Source organism: Carassius auratus, unplaced genomic scaffold (assembly GCF_003368295.1).
Source record: "Carassius auratus strain Wakin unplaced genomic scaffold, ASM336829v1 scaf_tig00215416, whole genome shotgun sequence".
Classification (NCBI taxonomy): domain Eukaryota; kingdom Metazoa; phylum Chordata; class Actinopteri; order Cypriniformes; family Cyprinidae; genus Carassius; species Carassius auratus.
The window spans coordinates 935,047-956,882 of NW_020528079.1; the positions used below are offsets into that span (position 1 = coordinate 935,047).

The 21,836-nt window shown below is 39.4% G+C and overlaps 1 protein-coding gene across 2 annotated transcripts in view; it reads right to left on the reverse strand.

Annotated features, from left to right (window-relative positions):
• Positions 1-115: 115 nt before the first annotated feature.
• Positions 116-21,836, reverse strand: part of LOC113094753 (brefeldin A-inhibited guanine nucleotide-exchange protein 2-like) — a 35,719-nt gene continuing 13,998 nt past the window's right edge. The window contains exons 2-39 of one of the 2 annotated variants that reach the window (XM_026260406.1): positions 20,745-20,775; positions 20,322-20,445; positions 19,677-19,823; positions 17,814-17,993; positions 17,358-17,667; positions 17,100-17,237; positions 16,883-17,016; positions 16,473-16,606; positions 15,939-16,173; positions 15,622-15,715; positions 15,356-15,495; positions 14,923-15,031; positions 14,668-14,848; positions 14,471-14,582; positions 14,178-14,383; positions 14,007-14,091; positions 13,674-13,845; positions 13,426-13,577; positions 13,045-13,173; positions 12,793-12,951; positions 12,459-12,606; positions 12,247-12,343; positions 12,122-12,162; positions 10,295-10,464; positions 10,013-10,164; positions 7,022-7,194; positions 6,766-6,926; positions 6,553-6,683; positions 6,325-6,454; positions 6,096-6,231; positions 5,734-5,872; positions 5,328-5,385; positions 5,001-5,115; positions 4,402-4,541; positions 4,093-4,264; positions 3,870-4,008; positions 3,359-3,476; positions 116-1,558 (exon numbers count right to left, since the gene is read on the reverse strand). In XM_026260406.1, the coding sequence (XP_026116191.1) occupies positions 1,394-1,558; positions 3,359-3,476; positions 3,870-4,008; positions 4,093-4,264; positions 4,402-4,541; positions 5,001-5,115; positions 5,328-5,385; positions 5,734-5,872; positions 6,096-6,231; positions 6,325-6,454; positions 6,553-6,683; positions 6,766-6,926; positions 7,022-7,194; positions 10,013-10,164; positions 10,295-10,464; positions 12,122-12,162; positions 12,247-12,343; positions 12,459-12,606; positions 12,793-12,951; positions 13,045-13,173; positions 13,426-13,577; positions 13,674-13,845; positions 14,007-14,091; positions 14,178-14,383; positions 14,471-14,582; positions 14,668-14,848; positions 14,923-15,031; positions 15,356-15,495; positions 15,622-15,715; positions 15,939-16,173; positions 16,473-16,606; positions 16,883-17,016; positions 17,100-17,237; positions 17,358-17,667; positions 17,814-17,993; positions 19,677-19,823; positions 20,322-20,445; positions 20,745-20,775 (5,357 nt within the window). In that variant the 3' untranslated portion in view covers positions 116-1,393. Of the gene's footprint in view, positions 1,559-3,358; positions 3,477-3,869; positions 4,009-4,092; positions 4,265-4,401; positions 4,542-5,000; positions 5,116-5,327; positions 5,386-5,733; positions 5,873-6,095; positions 6,232-6,324; positions 6,455-6,552; positions 6,684-6,765; positions 6,927-7,021; positions 7,195-10,012; positions 10,165-10,294; positions 10,465-12,121; positions 12,163-12,246; positions 12,344-12,458; positions 12,607-12,792; positions 12,952-13,044; positions 13,174-13,425; positions 13,578-13,673; positions 13,846-14,006; positions 14,092-14,177; positions 14,384-14,470; positions 14,583-14,667; positions 14,849-14,922; positions 15,032-15,355; positions 15,496-15,615; positions 15,716-15,938; positions 16,174-16,472; positions 16,607-16,882; positions 17,017-17,099; positions 17,238-17,357; positions 17,668-17,813; positions 17,994-19,676; positions 19,824-20,321; positions 20,446-20,744; positions 20,776-21,836 lie in introns of both variants that reach the window. The other variant, XM_026260405.1, reaches the window with a different exon arrangement.

Sequence of the window (21,836 nt, forward strand, 5' to 3'; positions counted from 1 at the left end):
GGGAAATGCCATAAAAATGAGACTGCTCTTTGAAAACCTTAATATAGAAGAAACGTACAGGTAGGAGGGAATTCAATGGTTCAGAATTTCAAACTTTATTGATTACTTCACCAAATGCTTGTAAGATTACAATCACAATATGTAGAGTTTAACATTATTCTGTATATTTTACATGAAAACTTTACACATTGTATTTCTTCATATACTATATATATTTATATTTCCCAGTTTCAAGGGAAGTAAAGTAGACATCCATAGTTGCAAGGGAAGGAATGCTTTTCAGAAATTATTTAAATGTACCTCAAGAATGAAATACATCCTTAATGAAAATGAATGGGGAGTTGAATCTACACTGGTAATACACTAGTAAAGTCATACGTTGCTGGGGTTGAATGAAGATATACCTGGATTATACAGTACATTTGTATTCCTGTATGTCTTCCACTTCACTCGTTTTATGGTAATGACATCAGTGACTGGCATCCATGCTGTAAACCGATTCAGTCTCCAAATCAAGAGTGAACATCACTTGAAACAATAAACTGTTTAAAAGAAAAAGAAAAGAATCCAAGCAAATTTCTAATATTCATTAGATGTCTTAAGATTTCAATGATAAATATGAACCAAATAAAAAGAAAGAAAAGAATGAACAAACCCTTAAAAAAACAAACAAACAAAAGAGCATGATGGCATTTAAGGAATAGTAGTGTATTAAAATAAACACCAAATGCTTTGAAAGCAACCGTTACATTCTTAGGAAAATTTGGGGTATAGTGTGAACACACTGAAACCAAATTAAGAGTTAATGGTTTAATTGCATGTTGAATCAATAAAGGACTTTGATAATGGGCATTTTTGGACCTTAACAAATCGTTAACAAATATGCCATTATTCTCTGGCACAAGCTCATTGCACACTGGGTGTCATTTACAAGCTCTTAATAACAGGAGATGGTCTTATTTCTGTATGTCTATCTTGCTTCAGCCTTTTAAAACAAGACAAAAATGTACAGATAGGACAAAAGCCAAAACAATTAAATCAACAGACGGTCAGAAACCAGATATACAGTAATACTGGTAATAAATTATTTTCGTAGCCATCCAGAAGAAAGTCAAAAAAATAAACAAATATGACTCATGACTCTTAACAACAGACAGATGACACAGCAGAAGAGTCACCCTGCTGAGTCACAGTGCTGTTCTCTCATAGGGGAGCGACTGACGGCAATGAGTCAGGACTGGCAGAGGAGAGTATGGGACAGACACGCAACCATTCTGCGTTCCTGTACAGTCCTTTAAATCACAGCAGAGGCTTGTACACACAGACCATCCATTCACTTTACAGACCCGCTCTCTTCCCAGTTCGTCTTTGATTTTCCCAGCTCTGATCCACATTATGATGATGAAGGCTGAGCTTGGCCCAATTCAGGAGCGGCGATGTGGAAGACGGAGCCGATGCGAAGGAAAAATCGCCGCAAAACAGCACGAAGTTCTGGAATGAGGTCAAACTGCATCATCTCGCACAGATGGTGGTAGTAGCAGGAGGCATGAGGCTTGAACTGAAAAAAAGATGACTATGTTAGACATTCACGGGCTGACGCCATTTTATTTTATTTGAAATTTAATTTGATTGATTTGGCTAGTAGTAGAAGGGGGTTGGTTCGGAAAAGGTCCACGAGCCTTTTACATGGTACTATGTCACCGCACTCCACACAAGGCTTTTGGCGCTGACAATTAATTTAATTTTAAGTGTTATAGGGGTAGTTCACTCAAAAATGAAAATCATCCCATGATTCACTCACCCTTAAGCCATCCTAGGTGTACATAAATTTCTTCTTTTTATAATAGTAGTGAATGTTGGTCAAGATTTTGAAGCTCATAAAAAGTGCTCCACATGGCTCCCAGGGGTTAATAAAGGCCTTCTGAAACCTGTGTGATGCATTTGTGTAAGAGATATATCCATATGTACCACTTTACAAACTGTAATCTCTAGTTACTGCTAAATTTCTTACTCTCATGCACGAGTGAGTGGCGTTCCTCTTACGCTACACCTACGTCACCCGCTGGAACGCCACTCTCTCATGAGCACAAGCACGACAGTTAACAGAACTCTTACATAAATGCATTGCTACACTTCAGAAGGCTTTATTAACCCCTTGGAGTCGTGTGGAACACTTTTTATGATGGATGGATGCACATTTTTTGGACTTCTAACTCTCTACCACCATTGATGGAAATGAATTAGACAAATGAAAACATACAAATTAGAAATGCAAGACAATAAATCTTGGAACAGCCAGGACATTTTGTAACACTGAGTTTGTCTGATAGAGGAAAGTCATACACCTATAATGTCTTGAGAAAATCTTTTTTTTTTTTTTTTGGGTGAACTATCCCTTTAAATTTTTTCAGTTCGGGTTTAGCAGAGTGTCAATCTGGAGTGGAACGCCACTGGGAGAACCTGATATTATCAGAACATTGATGAATGGAAAAGTGTATTTTAGTTATGGACAGGGAAGATACCCAGGGCTGCTAGTAGTTTGTCTGCCTAATAGCGCAGTTCTCTTTTACATATAAAGGTCATCACACTGACAAGCTGGCATTTCAGCAGAGTGCTTCCTGTAACAAAAGCCTTAACTCAGACCACTGAAGGATAAGAGAGATATCCAAAACAAGTCTTTTCCTACAGGAAATAACACCCATTGGCTAATTATCAGACTCACCTGTATGGTTAATTAGGACACTATTTTTTTACAGTCTGTTTTTCCTGCTCTTACATGGAACATGTCAATATTTTACATTATAAAACCAAGATCTAGTAGCTGAACCCAACTGGATGTCTACTTAAAGGTGACATAATGAAAATCTGACTTTTCCAGGTTTTAAGTGCTTATAATCAGGTCCCCGGTACATCTACCAACCAATGAAACGTCAAAAAGATTAACCCAGGAACTTTGTCTTGATAAGTCTTTTTCTGCAAGTGTCTGAGAAAACAAGCGCGTGTGATTTTGTTCCCCTAATAATATTACCACCCCTTTATCTGTAAGTTTCCACTCACGGTGCTATCATTTTGATTTTGCCAGTGACAAATATGTACCAGCTCTAATGCCATGTCAAAATCGAGCAAAGCACGCTAACGGTTCTGTCTTTGGCTGCACACTGTCTGGAGTCCCAGCTTCAGAGGAGAGAAGGGAGCAGCAGGTTTATTGATTTATTTACTGTATTTTGCTGCTGCTACACAGATCTTAATAAACATGCAATTTCTTTCCCAGCCGTTTACCTTCACAGACATAACCGACCGTTTTTGAACCGACTGCATTTAATGTGCTGGTTCAGTGTTTGTTTCTGTATGTTATTACTTTGTCATCAGGCAGTCTGAGTGTCCGGGTGAGGAGCAGCAGCAGGAGGCTTGTCCAGGCTTCCCGGTGACTCTCTGAGGTAAGACTGATGAAGTAAGCCAGGGCTTCACTACACACCCTAAATCAAACACACACACACACACACACATATATCATTACTGTCCCCATACCTTCCCGTACCGCATATTTAAATCAGAGAACTTGACTTTTGTGACTCATTCCTCCTCATTTTACATAAAACAGTTCCTACTGCTTTTTTTTTTTTTTTTTTTTTTTTTTTAAGAGTCATACAACTGATCGGATTATTACACATGCAGGGTTGAGTGCAGCACCTATATGAAATCATGTTCTTGATGCTACTATAAATGAAATAATCATACTAAATAAAAATGAATCAACTCAAGTGCAATTTCTTGGAATAGTGGGTGCATCTGAGCAAAAGTGAGCAAAAGTTTGTGCTGATCTTGGTGAGCGGGCGTGATTGATGAAGGAGACAGACGGCTGCACTCACTGCAGCAGACGTGTCTGGATGTCTGGCCAGGAGTCTCGCAGCTGCGTGTCCGAGTACATGCGAAAGAGGATCCTCAGACTGCATGCCAGGCTGCTGGTCTCCTGCTTCAGAAGATTCGGTTTTGACTTCCCCTTAAAGCCTACATGCAAGAATAATAAAAAGACAGTCTCCTATAAATGACAGCATTGCCACAACCCAGACGAGGAAATAAGAGAGCACGGACCTGCTCTCCAGAGCGCTGTCCTCTGCTCATTGTTGGAGTTGAAGTCCTTGGCAAACCTGTGGGACTCAAGGAGGCAGTCAAGCAGTTTGAAGAGGTGCTGTGATGACAGGTGTCTGTACATGCCCTGATCGACCTCGGTCTCTCCCTCTTCTGCTTGCTCAAGTACATCTCGCTATTGGGAAACACACAGAGACAGAACAAAACACACTTATGTTTAGCAGGCTGTAACTAAACCATGGTATAAACACCATAAAGGACGGTTCACACATAGGAAAAAGATTCGTTTATGGAGTTTACTTTCAAACACACCTGAGCAGCCGCCATGTTCTCGGCATCCTCCCTCTTGCTGGTGGCCGGGTAGAATACAATGTTATCTATGGTCTGAATCAACTCCAACTGTACAACACACTTTATAAGAAGCCCTGCAAACAGCCTGTGGTCCGAGACCCCTAGATCGGAGTAAGAGAGTAACATGTTAAAAGTAAGAGGACAGAGAACTCTGGACAGGAAAATGGTGTGTAAAAAGAGATTGTGGCTGTTGGTGAAAACTCGAAATGATTATGTGGCTTTGGCAGCTTATCAGACTTCTTTATCGCCGTCGTGTCAGGACCTGATTCAAGTCCTGATTTATATTTGAATATATTTAAAAATGTAATTTATTAGTGATGTCAAAGCTGAATTTCCAGCAACCATTACTTCAGTCTTTAGTATCACACGATCTTTTCAGAAATCAGACTAATATGCTGATTTACTGCTCAAGAAACATTTTGACATTAATGCTGAAAACAGCTGCTTCATATTTGTGGAATTTAGGATCCTTTAAATGCCTGTAAAGTTCAAAACAACAGCATTTACAGGACGTGAAGTAGAAGTCTTCAGTGTCCCTTTTGCACTGCAGCTGTACGTACTGGTTTGGGATTTTCCTTTCCAGGTTTCATCACTGGCGGTGGACATCTGACTGTGTCCTCTCTCTGAAAGAGTCCTCTCAAAGCTACTCTGTGACTGAGAATCAAACTCAACATCCTAAAAAAAACACATAGACAAGCACACACATGCATGCATATGAAAACCAGAGCCTAATATGCAAATGTCTACTAAATGGCAAGCCAAGCAAATTAAGTGTTCGCAGAACGTAGGGCACAATGTAGGCCAGAATAAGGGCTTATAGGTGCTAGATCGTGGCTTATTATTTGTGTGTGTATTCACAATATTTATTTATGTTACTGTGATCTCACCATGTGTTTCCCTTCTCCCACCTCCTCTTCCTGTCCAGCTGGTCGCCATGTCAGCAAGCTGTTAAGAGCAAAGTCAGAACCAAACTGAGAGAGGATTTCATAAGCAGAGCTACAGGAGCCTCAACAGCCTTTTCAAACGCTCTCCGATTTCAATATCAGTGGTCACGTCAACACCTGTCAAGAGTTGGAATATGTCTGCGCGACAGATTTAGCTAGATAACACTACAAATTCTCAAGTGTGATTACGTGAATTTATTCCGATTCATCAGCTTATCATGTCATTTATTTGATTGTTTTGTTGCATTTCATTTTTTAGAGACCGATTGACAACACTCATCAAAACACATCCAGACGGAAGGCCGTTAAGTGTCACTGAAACAGATGGTGGTGAGCAAGAGTGTCGTACGCATGAGGGCTGGTGGTCTGGAAGATATCCAGCATGCAGGCGCAGGTGACGTCCCACACCTCCGGACTGAACTTCTCCCCGTTCAGGATCACCAGGTTCTCCAGACAGTTTGTGCCTGACCTCGCCAGCTGCTCATTATCTGAGAACAGAGGCGGAGCTGTGAGTGTAACACACGAACACTTTCCCTGTATTATTTAAAACACTACCACCCACTGGGCCGATATGCTTCTCCAAATGTGACATGTGTACGTGTCACGTTTCAAATGTCCATCTGGAATGAGGTACAGCAAGTAGCAGGGCACGGTCTTAAAATTCCTAAACTCTCCCTCGTGATTAGTGCAACAGCCTGAAGAAATCCTCACCTTGTTTCACACACCACTGCAGCTGTGCAAAAAGATCCGCCAGCAGCACCTCGCTGAGAGGCTCGTAGAATTGTGTGAACACATCGCAGATAGCGTAGAGGGCGTGGTTACATGTCGTTGTCATCCATTCGGTTTTCTTAAAAAGAAAAAACATGCGTGTAATGCATCCATCTTATTTGACCTTTTGGAAGATATTTGAACACACTGAACCAACAGACTTCTTTCTTACTTCAGTTTGCTGCTCAGGGAGCTTCATGTTGTCAAATATTCGGAAGATGATCCGAAAGAGGTCATGCCACCAGTGCTTCTCAAAGGTGTGTCCGTAACTCTTCATGATCTCAAACATGACGGTCAGACCCCTGCATCACACAAACACTCTCCGAATAAGCTCCAAACATCCACATCGTTTCTTTGTATCAAAGCGAAGACCATAGCAGGGTTGGAGACGGGGACCCACCTGGTCCTGATGTCTAGTTTGCAGCGGTTGATGATGCAGGAAAGCTCAAACAGGATGGGGAACCAGCCTCGCACCCAAACACGGTCACCAGGGGCCACATTCATGTCATCACTAGTGTATTCCCTCAGTGCCTGGACAAGGGAAAATGAGTGAAATGTCATTTTTTGAAGCTCAGACGTCACGGGTAACAAAAGCGGAGGTGACAGCACTCACCTGCGGCCGGTCAGACACGTATTTAGCGCAGTGGCGGATGAGCCGAATGGCCTCCATACTGGTGTCAGGAAATGCAGCATTACATACAAACTCTGACAAACATTTGACTGCATCCTGGAAAGAGTCGATGGCTGCGGCAAAATGCTGCTGAAATGTATTCACTGTGAGGAAACAGAAAGGATTGACATGAGAATGATGTTTTGTGTTTTTAAATGTTTAAGATTGAAGTTTGTGAAGTCTGTTTTCTGGTACTTACTAACAATGTGTCCTGTGGTTTGAAACGCGAGGTCCACAATGTTCTCATCATGATCTGATGCTGCTTGGTGGAACACAGAGAAGATGTTCTTCCAGCCAGAGCGGATATTAACAGCCTGGGAGTTCACCATCTGGGCCACACAACGGATCACCATGTCCCGGATAGTGGGCGACCTTCAGAATGGATGAAGAAGTTACTGCAGAAGAAACTGAAATGCATGGCTTAAAATGACAAAATATGCAAAAAGAATCACTTCAGGTAGGTTTCCTTGAATGCTTCACACATCAGAGAAACTGATAGTTCTGCCCCAAGCTTGCTGTTGAATTAGCTAATGTTGCTGTGTCAGACTGATTTTGTCTCTCAAACTGAGTTTTGATGGCACCACAGAGCCAGTGTTAGGGCTGCATAATTAATCAATATAAAACTGAAATCATACATGTATTTAAAAGGCAAAGGCTGCAATTTATTTAAATGAGTATATGTGCTGTGTAAGGTCTGCATGCAGGTTTTCCATCAAAATAAAAGTTTGAAAGTTTAAGGTTTAAAAATTACTTAAATATTAAATAATAGTAATTAAATATTAGTTAAGGTAAATGTAAAAGTTTTCTTAAATATACATTTTCACAGTGAAATATTACAGTAATAATAATAATAAATATTATATATAAAGTTTTTATTTAGTAATTTTTCTATATTTATTTAGTAGTAATATTATTTTATAATGTATTGATATATAAAAGGACAACATTTTTGGCAAATTGTCATAAACAATCACAGCAAACCTGTAATTGTTTTATAAATTGCATTTTAAAAATCACAATCTGAATTTTTATCAGGAAAGGGAGAAAAATCATGCAGCCCTAGCCAGTCTAATGCTTTTTTGGGAAAACGACCTACTTGCAGATTATTCTTCTGTATAATCAGCTGGGATAAGAAACATTTTACCTCTGAATATTTGCATTGCACCTGGTCGAAAACCGAAACTGCTTTGTAATAATTATTTATTGTTTTATTAAAGTAATTTTATGAGACTTTTTTAATTTAACTCAATTTTAATTATACTGAATAATAAAAAATAAAAATAAAAACAAGCCAATAAAATAAACACACTTTTATTGAAATTAACAATAAAATTGGACAGAAAATATATTAAATATAAATATATTATTTTAATTCAGAATCAAATACGGAGGTTTTTTTTCTGACTAATTATCCAAATAATGTATAGTCCAACAAAGCTATTATTATATATATATATATATATATATATATATATATATATATATATATATATATATATATATATATATATATATATATATGCACACAGTGGGGATCGAAAGTTTGGGCACCCCTTGCAGAATCTGTGAAAATATGAGTAATTTTCAAAAAATAAGAGAGATCATACTAAATGCATGTTATTTTTTATTTAGCACTGTCCTGAGTAAGATATTGTACATTAAATTTTTTAACATTTATTCCACAAGACAAAAAAAATAGCTGAAATTATTAAAATAACCCCACTCAAAAGTTTGGGAACCCTTGGTTCTTAGTACTGTGTGTGGTCACCTGATGATCCTCGACTGTCTTTCTGTTTTGTGATGGTTGTGCATGAGTCCCTTGTTTGTTCTGAACAGTTAAACTGAGCAGCGTTCTTCAGAAAAATCTTTAAGGTCCTGCAGATTCTGAAGTTTTCCAGCATCTTTGCATATTTGAACCCTTTCCAGCAGGGACTTTATGATTTTGAGATGCATCTTTTCACACTGAGGACATTTGAGGGACTCAAACACAACTATTAAAAAAGATTCAAACATTCACTGATGCTCCAGAAGGAAACAAGATGCATTAAGAGCTGGGGGGTGAAAACTTTTGAACACGATGAAGATGGCCAAATTTGTCTTATTTTATTGAAATATAATTTTTTTCCATTTAGTTCTGCCCTTCGTAAGCAACAGAAGATACTTGTATGTTTCCCGGGACACAAATAAAGTACAATTTACCTTGATCTTCAAATTCCAAAAGTTTTCACCCCCCAGCTCTTAATGCATCTTGTTTCCTTCTGGAGCATCAGTGAATGTTTGAATCTTTTTTAATAGTTGTGTTTGAGTCCCTCAAATGTCCTCAGTGTGAAAAGATGCATCTCAAAATCATAAAGTCACTGCTGGAAAGGGTTCAAATATGCAAAGATGCTGGAAAACTTCAGAATCTGCAGGACCTTAAAGATTTTTCTGAAGAACGCTGCTCAGTTTAACTGTTCAGAACAAACAAGGGACTCATGCACAACCATCACAGAACAGAAAGACAGTCGAGGATCATCAGGTGACCACACAGAGTATTAAGAACCAAGGGTTCCCAAACTTTTGAGTGGGGTTATTTTAATAATTTCAGCAGTTTTTTTGTCTTGTGGAATAAATGTTAATATATTTTATGCACAATATTTTACTCAGGACCGTACTAAATAAAAAATAACATGCATTTAGTATGATCTCTCTTATTTTTTTAAAATGACTCATATTTTCACAGATTCTGCAAGGGGTGCCCAAACTTTCGATCCCCACTGTATATGTATATATATATATATTATCATCAGAGCCATGTGAGCAGAGCATCGCTGGGAGCAGACTTTGTTTTTCCGAGCATGAGCGCCACACGAGTGGAGAGTTCACATTGGTAGTGAGCAACTCAACAGAAAGCACATTCATACAGTGGAATATTGAGTGGAGGGTCACACCGCCGCGCAGTGATGACACACTAGGAGGAGAGTTAAACCTGCACACTGAACAATGCTGGGAGGTGCGGTGGGCTGTTTATTTACAGATCCTATTTTCCACCTTTTTTTCTCTTTCGGCCTTAAAACTGAAAATGCCATTTTTGGCCAACTTCTGAAAATTGAACACTCCACCAGTATTAACATGTTTCATCATGCAACAGCAATTTGCCTCATTACTTAGGCTTCTCTATCATTCACATTTCTAACTCTCCTCTCCTCACCTGTTCTTCTTCATGATGTGTTCAAATGGCCTTAAAAAGTCCTTCTGGAAGCGGAAATTGGCCAGTTCTCCTTTCTCCAGAAACTTCATAGAAAGTTGTCTCAGGGAGTCCACAGCAAAGATGGCCACATCCACATTAGGATTACAACCCACCTGCCAAACCAGAAATAAAACACAATCAGACAACTGTTTTACTGATTATCTAATCTACAGAAACAAATTCACAACAAATATTCACAGAGCAGCAGTAAATATGACTGCACCTTTAGATAAGGCTACAGACCTTGTTGAAGTGATCTCCGATGACCTGCCAAATGCGTGACCACTGTAGACGGATGCGGTTCATGTTGTAGTAGGAGATCTCCACTATCTTCTGCAGACTGAACATGCGCGGCTGGTGAGCAGAGGCCAGCTCATCCATGGACACCGCACAGAGCCAACGCACAAAGTCCACTGGGGATAGAGCAGAGTTTACAATTAACAGAAATTTTTGGCCCCAGATACAATTTCTACATGTTCACTTTCTACTGGCAGAACAGAGTATCTGTGTGCAGCAAGTGTAAAGTAAAACACCGTGGGTTGGAATGAGTCAGTTTGTGACCGAAGAATTCAATAGCATGTACAAAATTACCTGAAGGTCAACATGAAATTAAACAATTTTTACTTCAGAAATCTCTATAGCAGTCATCAAACACATCTGTTTTCAGAAAAGAACTAAACCAAAGCCCCTCCTTCAAAAACCTATGATCTAGCACAGTTCTATTATTGGCTGAATGTAAAATAAACTATTTCTATCCAAAAAAGAAGAATTTCAGAAGCAATTCTGACTGAACAACCCCACGCCTTGTAAGTCACTTCCTTATGATATAATGGACCATATTAATGAATAGACCATGAGAAAAACCCAAGCTATGGTGAAAAGGACAACAGCATGGACACCCACTTACACAATAAAACTGAACTGAATTTCCATTACTCAAGGAGCTAAAGATATGTTAAGAATGCAGCCGTTCCTGTTCGTTTCTTGGTAAATACAACCAAAACTGACTTGAGTTAACATGAGCAGAATTAAAAGTATATTTTTCCACATAATCAACCCACACATATTCTCTCAAACAGTGTTGGGTTATTAACTTGCTATACGTAGCGATGCAAATAACCTAGCTACACTTCTCAGTAGCGTGACAGCAGCTCAACTGTTTTCAAAATAATTTTGCTTCCCAGTAACAAGCTATTTTTTTTTTCCAATGAGTAATGCTGTAGCGTGACGCAAACTTGTATTTCACATTATATAGTGCATAAATATGGACTACAACGATTTGATTTGTGAAACATTTCAACTTTCATCCTTGTAGTAGCAGTAGTCCTTATTTAGCAACACAACTGCTTCAAAATTCACATTCAATGTTTGACTATGTAATTACTGTTGTTGTAGAATAAAACGTTTTCATAATGTCACATATAGACTTTATTTTGTAAATTAGCTCAAAATTGCTACTTTAAAAACCATATAATTCCTGAGGGAATCAATGCTACTTATTTACCATGTTTAACAACTACAAAGTAAACCACTCTACAATCAAAGCACTCTATATCAAATTTGCAGCATTGGGGAACATTCATCACCTTAGGGATGTAACAATTAACCTCGAGCCGGTTGAAAATTGACTCAAATATGTGACTATTCAAATCGGTTAAAATTCTAAACAAATCGCGATACAACTGGAGTAGGAGTTTATATGAACATATCTCTGAGGGAAACTGACTATCTTTTATTTTTATCTTGCCTCTGAACAATGCATATTAAAGCAGCGCTCATAAGAGCAGCTCTGTTTTGTTTCCAGTGGTAACCCAGGAAACACTATCATTGCGGTTCATAAGCGCCACCTGCTGTCAGAGAGCGAATCTGCATACATACATATATACATACATACATATATATATATATATATATATATATATATATATACACACACACACCGGTATATATAAAACTCACCAACCACATACTTTTAAACAGTAGTGTATATATTTAAAATATACTGCCCCCTTAAAAAAAAAAAAAATACTAATGTTGTTACATTAAAACAAAACAAAACAAATGCCCTACCAATTGCATTTCCATCAAGCCTGGTTGATCCAGTGAAGATTCTGGCACACAAAACAGAGACGGAAGGTCAGACGAGGAAACATAAACAGCAATGTTTGTATGTTGGTATTGTGATTTCATAGCACCTGTCCACAGCCACCACAACGCTCTGAGAGCTAGTCTCCCCCACGGACTCCTGGATATGAGCCATCTGACGCTTGTCTGGACCTCCAACCAGAGTACCTGCAGGAGACCAATGATATTGTTTTGCTCCATAGGAACATCATCCACACACACCAATAAACAGACTGAACACTTCGGCCCCATCCATGAGCTCTTCACTTTAGTTGTGACTTACCTAAGCCGAGGGGCATGAATTCCTCTCCCCCTGATGGGAAGCCCTTTATGCTGCCTCCCTGGTCCCGGACCACACCGGAGATATAACGCGTCTTCACCCCTGTCCCAATCAACTGGGCCAACTCCAGCTGACTGATACACCTCAGAATCTAAACAAAGAGCAGGCAAATGTGAAGAGGTTGGAAACAAACTTCAGCAGATCAGTAGTTTTGGAGGAGAGCAGGGGTTTAGTTACAGTTAGTTGTGTGACTTTGCAGGATTTAACAAAATTGGAGCACACTTTGAAGAGATTGTGGACACTATGCTCAACTCCATTTGCACGCTCTGATGCCCACCTCATGCCAGGAGTTGCCCAAGTAGTTTCCATCGGTGTGGGCGACCATGATGAGAGTCTTTATGGTGTCAATGTTCTTCTGCTTCATCTCTGTGATACTTGAGCTGGCGGTGAGCAGTGTAAACCGGGCCAAGGCCTGGATGTAGGCATCTCTCTCCAACTGCAAAGAGAGTGAAATAGAAAAGAAAATAAGACCAGAAAGAGCTAAATTAAATGGCATGATTTGCCATATGAAAAGTGTAGAAACACAAACCTGCATGTTGAAGATGCAAGCGATCCTGATAGCACATCGGATCCCCTCCAGACAAAGAGACGCCACGTCCTGATCATCACAATCCTGGAGTCCTACACTGAACGCCGCCAACAGAGGAGTCCAGGCCAGCTGTTTTACATAGATCAAAACGCATAAACATACACACTGAGAAATGAACACACACGAAACATACTTTCAGAGTTCAACTTCCTTTTGACCTTTTCGTAGACTGATGTGTGAAACCACATCCTGGAACAGTTTCAGATCCTACCTACTCCATGAACTGCTCATGATCCTTTTGACCTAGCAATGACTTTCTGTTCCAGTACTCAATGGCATAGAGCTATTAAGAGGTGGTTTTTATTGGACATGTAGCAGTACCTTGAACATGGGCCGGACGTGCTCTAGGTGAGTGGCACTGAAGAAGGGAGCCTGAGCGTGACTTACAGCCTCCATCAGAGCTTTAGCCGTCTTGGCCATCTGCTCCATCTCCATGTTATACAGCAGCCTTCTCTGCTTCTCATTGGGTACATCTAACAGGAAGACAAATAGCTCGCTTCAGCCTTCAACAGGGTTTCATTCAATTCCATCAAAGGAAATGACAGGTATTTTTGTTGAGTGGCTCTTACTCTGTTTACTGGATTTGGGAGTGATGGAGTATTCTTTGCTCTCTTTCATTGCAATCTTCTTGCCTGCAATTTCATCGTAGATGGAGGACAGATACTCCATGGGCAGGTCTTTACTGTCATTGATACCACGGTTCATTTTTATGTACTGCTCCTTCGTCATCTTGTTCTTCACCTGAAGAGAAAACAAAAACAAAACTAGATTTTGACATTTTGATGTTTGCAAGAGTGTGGTTTTGCATTTGGCAAGGTTCTGGTTAGTTGCCAAGGTGTCTTGGCAAGCACAAAGCAAAGGGAGAGAAGGGAGACCGTGAGTAGACAATAACTAGTCTTTACCTGTGGACTGTGCAGGTCGGTGGTTAACATGATGATGGAGTAGGCCAGAACGTAAGCCGTGTCTGCGCTGGCAAACAGAGTCTGCCTACAGAACAACAGACAGGTCAGTGCAAACACAAACCCCAGCAGGCTTAACAAATATAAAACTCTTCCACAGACTGCAAAACTCACCCCTGATTGCACTCCAGGTAGCGAGCGGCAAACTTCTCCATGAGCCTATCGATTTTCTGGGCTTCACCCGGAAGCCTGAAGCCTTCCAGGAAGGCACGGAGAGCTGACACAAAGTCTTTGCCACAAAAGTCCAGCTGGTCCACGTAGCTGTACATCACCTCTTTATTAAACTTCACATTCTCTCCCAGAAACTCGCCAACTTGAGTCTGATCACATGACACAGCACAGCCTAAGTAGTACAAGATGTCTTGGTCCACCAATTAATCCATGTCCGAAAACAAGCAGGAACTTACCGTGTCCAGTCGCTCCTCCTGTTGCAGGAACTGTGCGATGTCCTCCGGTGAGGTGCCCAGCATGCCTTGCTCCTGCAGGTATTGCAGTCCCCTTTTTGGTTTCTTGTTAAATCTTTAAGAGACACAGAAATGGTCAAAGAAAAAATATCACAAAAGAACCTCAAGTAACTTAAAAAAAACATAAAAAGTCTGCTTACAGCTCAATGCCATGCTCAATGATCTCTTTCTGATGTTTGATGACCTCGTACTGCTCGGGGTGATCCGGATGAACTCCAGAAGACACAGTGGAGTCCAGAGAGCTCACACTATCTCTGCGAGAGGAAAGGTGCTCCTGGAGCTTCCCATCCGCACTGTCGCCCTCTGCTGGACGCTCCTGACCTGCAGAACAACACCGTCTAGACTTAGAAAATTCTGATGATGCATACGATTAAAACACCTCAGTGTTGTCTTACCCAGGTTGGCCTGCAGATTGGGGTTGACGTACATGTCTCTGCTCCATTCCACCATGCACTTCAAAATGGACACCAGACACTCCAGCCCTTTTTTTCTCAAGCTCAGCTCCTGCAAATGAATCATTAACTGATCAACACTGAATTAATTATTACACAGCAGCAGTGAATCATGCGCCAGCTTTCACTTGAGAGTTTTGTGCTGTTCTAGAATTATTTTTAAAATGTAGGCATTGTGGCATTGCTAATATTGTTGGTCTATTTATAATGATTAATTACTTGTGTTGATATTTTTACCTTATTTAAATGGTTTCAGATCAAAGAATCCTCTAAATAAAATTGACATTTATGGCATATGCTGTATTATGCACATTTAAATGATTACCATGTCATCTAAAGCATACTAATGTTGTAGTTCAAACATGATGATAGTCACCTGTAATGGAGTCATGCCCAGCTCCTGTCCACTCCTTCCCTGCGCGATTTTAGACAGGTCATTTACCAGCCGCTCAAAAATGTTGGCAGCGTTGAGATCACAGTCATAGTTCACGTAAATGTCCACCACACATTGTGCATCTGTGAGAAGAGCAGCAGGCGGATTCACAAATGGGTTTGACATTTAAACCAATAATGTGTGAGACATGTGTGTGTGTATGTGTGCATGTTGTGTGCAAGTGTACACTGAGGTGCACCAACCCGCACATATTCGTGTTAGAGTCTGAATGACCATCCACTTGTGCTCAAAGGAGCTGGATGACGTCTCCAGGATTGTCAGAAAGATCTCCCTGAAGAACACCTAAACGGAAAAGAGACAAAAAAAAAAAAGAGGAAATTAAAATTATATTTTAGTTCTGTAAAAAAAAATATAGCTTTTTTTAAACAAACAATTTATGTCTGTAAAACTAATTTCATACATTTAAGCACAAGTTTTAAGATCAAAGGTTTTAAAGAGCATGCAAAACAAATTTAGTCAAGTGTGTATAGCCTGACAGCGTGTTTCAACATCTGATATTTTTTACCTCAATCTGCATCTTAAGGTGCACTTTGAAGTGAGAGAGCAGGGTGAGGAAGATGGCAAGAGACAGCTCGAACACTTCAGGCACAGAGGAGACCCCGTTTTTGGAGAGCGCCACACACAGGTACTGTTTGATGGCGTTCACAAACATCTCATGGGTTCGGAACACAGGTCCAGCCCCCTGCAGCACTGACAGCAACAGCTGCAGAGAAACCACCTTAGAGCGCAACTCATGGGACCTGGAAGAGAGGGGATGGAAAAATGACAGCAGCATGAAACTGAATACTTTGAGTGTTGGACGACTCTTAACTTTTATGATTGAAATTGCATCATATGACCCCTTTTAATTCAAATTTGTTCTAAAGGGAGTGTAAATGGTGGAAACGGAGCACTCAGACCTCCACCAGCAACATCTCAGTTTTATGATCACACTACAGACAGGATTTGTCATTAACTGGTTTATCCCATAAAAATACTTGACTGATTTCTCATGTAATATTCGATCTACTCTAAATATATCTCCTCTCCAGGTTCTTACTTTGGGTCGGGTGGTCCATCAGCCAGGGGCTTCATGGAAAGCTTGCAGAGGGAGCGGAACACAAGGAAGGCGTCTTTCTGAAGGATGTGTGAAAAGCGGGCAGCTGTCTGACTGCCCTGAATGCTTTCTGCATCCTGTTCGGGAAACAAACAAAATAACAGTTAGACAACAATTAAAAAGGCTTTCTGAACAATGTCTTTACACACTTATGTTTAAACGTTTGGCATCTGTGAGATTTGTTAATGTTTTTGAAGTCTTTTTCTTTTTGTTGTTATTATTTTTAATAACAACACTGAAAACAGTTGTACTGTTTAATCATTTTCTGAAAACCGTGATACATTTTTCAGTATTTTTTGATCAATAGGAAGCTTTTGAACGGTCCTGTCTTATTAAACAAATGAAAAACACACCAGAATGTCTGTGGAGGACTCTGAGCCACGGTCATCCACCATTCCGTTCATCTGCTGTGTGTCGACTCGAACAACAGGGGTTTGGTTTCCCGCTTTGAACACTTTGGTTTCGGAGTCAGAATGTTGATCTAAGCCTGTGGTAGAAACAGATGCAGGGGTGACTACTACGTCACAGCTCCCCATGAAGCTGCAGTCAGCTATTTCCAGTGTGACGCACCTCCTTCCACAGAGCTATCTCCCAATCCACTGTCCGGCTCAGTCTCTTCCTGAAGCTCAGAGCCTGCTTCTGCCTCCTCTCCCTCAACACCTCCTGCCACTGATGAAGTCATCTGCTCTGACTTCTGAAGCTCTTCTCCTGTAAGAACAGTCAGATTAAAAACAGAATCTACTACCCAAATAAACAGCATTAAAACACCTCTCTAAAACAACTGGAAATATAATTTGGTGTCATTTCTCATTTCACGATCCCCTGTACCTGGATGTTCAATTTCCCTCTGTTTATCAGAAGCCAACTCCTCCTCTGACTTGGACTCTTCTGGCTGGCCATTGATGGAGGATGAGTCTTGAGGGGTGGAAGGAGTGGAGGGGGCCCCAGGGGGGCTGAGTGAGGGGGTTGGGGGTCCGTTCTGTTCTGAGTGGGCTTGTCCGAGGCATGGTGATCGGGACCCCCGACCAGGAGTTGGGGAGGGGTTTTGGGCTACAGGTGAAGGGTTACTGGATACTGGAGAAGGATTGTGCAGCTGCAGATGTTGTCTGTCCTTCTCTGCTTCCTGAGCTTCTAGAGCCTACAAGAGAGCCATAAGAAAGTCAAACCTAGTTTCCAAGCTTTAGTCAAATTTTTCTAAACCATAACGTCGCTCCAAGTTCTTTTATCCAAATAGAGTTGTGTTGAGTCAGCAATATGCAGCAGCTGGAGAGGCTTTATACTAACCGCCTGGTTCTCCATGCGGGTGAAGATGACATTGAGCATCTGTGTGAGAGTGGCCTTGGCTGTGGTCTGGTTGATCAGGTTGCGGCTGGCCAGGTAGATGTTGTAGCAGGTGCGGACAGTGAGGAGAATCGTCCCCTCGTGGATCTCTATGTGTGGTGATGTCACAGCAGTCAGCAGAGCCTGTAGAGCAACACAAAGCATGAGGAAATCACTGATAATGCTCATTTATTCCAATATAGTGAGGTCCAAAAATCTGAGAACTTTATTTAGGATTTCAAAAAAATAGATAAATTCTACACTATTTTTGTACAGTTCTACAATATTTCTAGGTCACCTTATTAAATTAGTAAATTTGAGACACTGATCATGTCGGATGTTCTTCTTTCCCTGAACACTCAAGATGCTCTTTGGATTCATCTCAAATCATGCCGGAAACAAGATCATTGGTTTTACACAAACTTTTTAAGTTCAGGCATCTTGAGTTTCTGCTGCCACTGAAGTAATAAAGGGACAACCCAATTATGAAGACATTTTCAAATTCAAATTAAATTCTTCACTTAAACTTCAATTTCAAGAAAACGCATTTTAAAAACCCACCGAGATAAAAGTGATTCATATACAATGATACATTTATGGCTTGGAGAATCATGCAGGTAAATAATGAGATTGATGAAAACAAGACCTTTAATGGATGGATTCTCAGATAATATTATGTACACATCTGGGTGTTAAAACGGTCTTTATCCAAACCTATGCTATCTGCGTACTGCTGCGTTTTCTCTCCATTTATAGAGAACAAAATGCTAGTAAATCTTTTACATGTTTATCTAAAATGATAGGTGATAGGCTTGGATCAAAGAAAATGGTGTAAGGTAAACCACAGTGTTCTTAACTCATACGACTGTTTAAACAAAATTTCCTCATGGTGTCTTGCGTGACTCAAGTGTGCTGAAGTAGGCGCTCTATACAGGAGCAGCTTTGATTATTTTGGCATGAGCTTCACTGCAGTGACCAGGTGAACTTACTGCAAGGTCAAAAAGAGATGAATGATCAAACTATGAATTCACACTATATGGCAACTGTTCTGCCCTCCAAAAATGTATTAAAATAATTCAAACCAATGTAATTGTTTAAGTAAATTTACTGAATGTTGTTTAAAATTATTATTGATTTAATGTCTATAATATATTGAAATGTTTTTGAAAGAGGTCTCTGATGCTCACCAAGACTGCATTTATAAAAAATAAAAAAAATAAATAAAAAAAAACAGTAATATTGTAAAATATCATTACAATATATTTAACAGATTTTGATTTTAATATATTTTATTCTATAATACATTCTTGTAATGGCAAAGCTGAATTACTCCAGTCTTCAGTGTCACATGACCCTTTAGAAATCATTCTAATATGTTGGTTTGGCGCTCAAGAAACATTTCTTTTATAATGTTGAAAACCGTTGTGCCGCTTGACAATATTTTCCTGGATTCTTTCATGACCAGAAAAACAGCGTTTATTTGAAATAGAAAGATTTGTATCATTATGAATGTCTTTATAATATAACATTGTGTATACTGTATATGTATAACAGTGTTTATAGTGTAACATTATTTGTTACACTATAATGTAACATTATAAATGTCTTTATAATGTCACAGATTTAAAGCATCATGTGCCAATATCCTTGCTGAATAAAAATAAACAAAAAAACAACAACAACTTACCTCAAACTTCTGTACAGTAGTGTATGCATGTAACTTACTGTATTAAATATATTTGCATTACATCAACCATAAAAAAAGAATTTCAATATCAGGAAGTGCCTGTCTGAAAAAACGAAATGGTATGATGGAGAGTTGTTTACCTTAATGATCTGTAGCTGTACCCCCTCATCAGTCTGGGGTCCCTGGAAGCAGTTACAGATGGTCTCCACCAGCCGGTCAATCAGCCGTTTTCCTGGAGCGCCGCTGTCAGGGGCATTCCCTGTGATGTGCCCATACGCAATGAGTTTCTGTGATAAATAGAAGAAACGTCAGGTATGAGTGGAATGATTAAATTAATTAAAATAGCAAAACTAGTGAACTGCAAGTTACATGACAGGAATGAACTAGAACGACTGTCATTTTTCAAGTAAAGAAATCCAGCATCCGGGATCAATGCTGAACAAATGAAAACAGATCCATTTGTTCAGACACTGTAGTTACTATCTGAAATATATATATAATTTTCTGTAGTAATAATGGAATTTGCCTGAGACTTCCTTCTGCAACATCTGAGAGTGGCGTGAGACAACATACGCAACAGAGGTAAATAATACAGTGCAATACACATTAATTCATACAGTGCTTGAATTCATTCAATATTCATAACTATCAGGTTTGTGTACACAAAAAATTCATTTCTACAAGGATTAAAAAAAATAGTTTTAAAACAAGAGTTTTAAATGTATCAATGTTGAGTAAGATGAAACATTGGTGTGGAGTGAGGTGAATGAGGACTGAATGTGTACCTGTAAGCAGTCGAGAGACGTACTGACAATACGAGGAGACTTGGACTGACATGCTAGCTCGAAAGGCAGGACGTACTTGTCAGCCTCAATGTAGTTGGCTCTAGGAGGAACAACAGTGCCATCCCTGGCACATACAAGATTCACAGCACAGGTCAGTCAGCACTGAAACATACTTCATTCACTGAAGGTTACAGCATGTTAAACAACAACAAACATCTAGAACATCTTCATGTCAATAGCCCTTTAACGTTACTGGGGGCCTTTTGTTCAGCATGGACATCCTTAATTATTACAGAACCATGATGGTTCAGAATCATAATGAAGATGATTTAGCAATAAGCATTCTCTTAATGTTACATCAGTGTAGAACACAGGGGACTTTTGCATGGATGGTGCATGTAAGGATGAAAACTCAAAACTTACTTCTGCTTTTCCAGTTCATCCTTGATTTCATCTAAAAGCAAGGGAGAGAGAGAGAAATTAACACATGAGCTCATATCTATGTCAGACCTCAAGCAGAAAGTGTGCTAATTCATAAAACAACTAAATGTATTGGTATTCACATGTACATTTAGGCTAGTGACAAATGGTCAAAAAGTGCTTTAGTTTTCGAGATACCCCTACCGGAGGTAGAACTAAACCCAACAATGTTTTTCCTCATCTCTAAGGTCTCCCATATATGAAATGGATTCTTGGCTAAAAATATTTTACTGCTAAGATTGTTAAATTAACAGATATTGTTATACACCACAAAACCAATAAAGGACTAAAATATAGCCTGTCCGTATGGGAGTTAAGGCATATAAACTAATGCAGATCAATCACACAAGCTCTGAGAGCTTTGAAACTTGACATGTTTGTAGTCAGGAAGTTGATTTAACTACTAGAAAAGACTGGATGTGAATATCTTGATGTATGGAATAAATAGAGACATGTAAACACATATCTAAAATAAGCGGACATGCACAAATTTAATATCTATGCAGAATGTTTTCATTTACTTTGTGCTTGCTTTGCCTGGCATTATCATAGAAACACATATGATGGCTTGTTGGAAAGGTGGGGTTGTGCTGAATCCAGCAATTCCAAATATGTAAATATATGATAAAAGAGAAGTGTTCTGTCACTCAATGTATGATGTGTCCAAAATGAATGAAAATGGAACACTGACATAATTGAGTCCAAACCCATTCATTATCAGTGGTGAGAAGAATGTTGAGAAATTCAAATATAAGAGACATCAAAAAATATTTAATATGGCACCTTGTACTATATGGAAACAAAGATTGAAATCAAAAGATAACACCTTACCATAGCACAAACAGGAGACAAGGAGTTTTAACTTAATGAACTTTTTAATAAAACTATAACTTAACTTCACACAATACAACTTAAATTATTAATATGTAAATATATAATAAAAGAGAAGTGTTCTGTCACTCAATGTATGAGGTGTCCAAAATGAAAGAACGCTGGACAAAAAGCCTCAGTGGTGAGAAGAATGTTGACAAATTC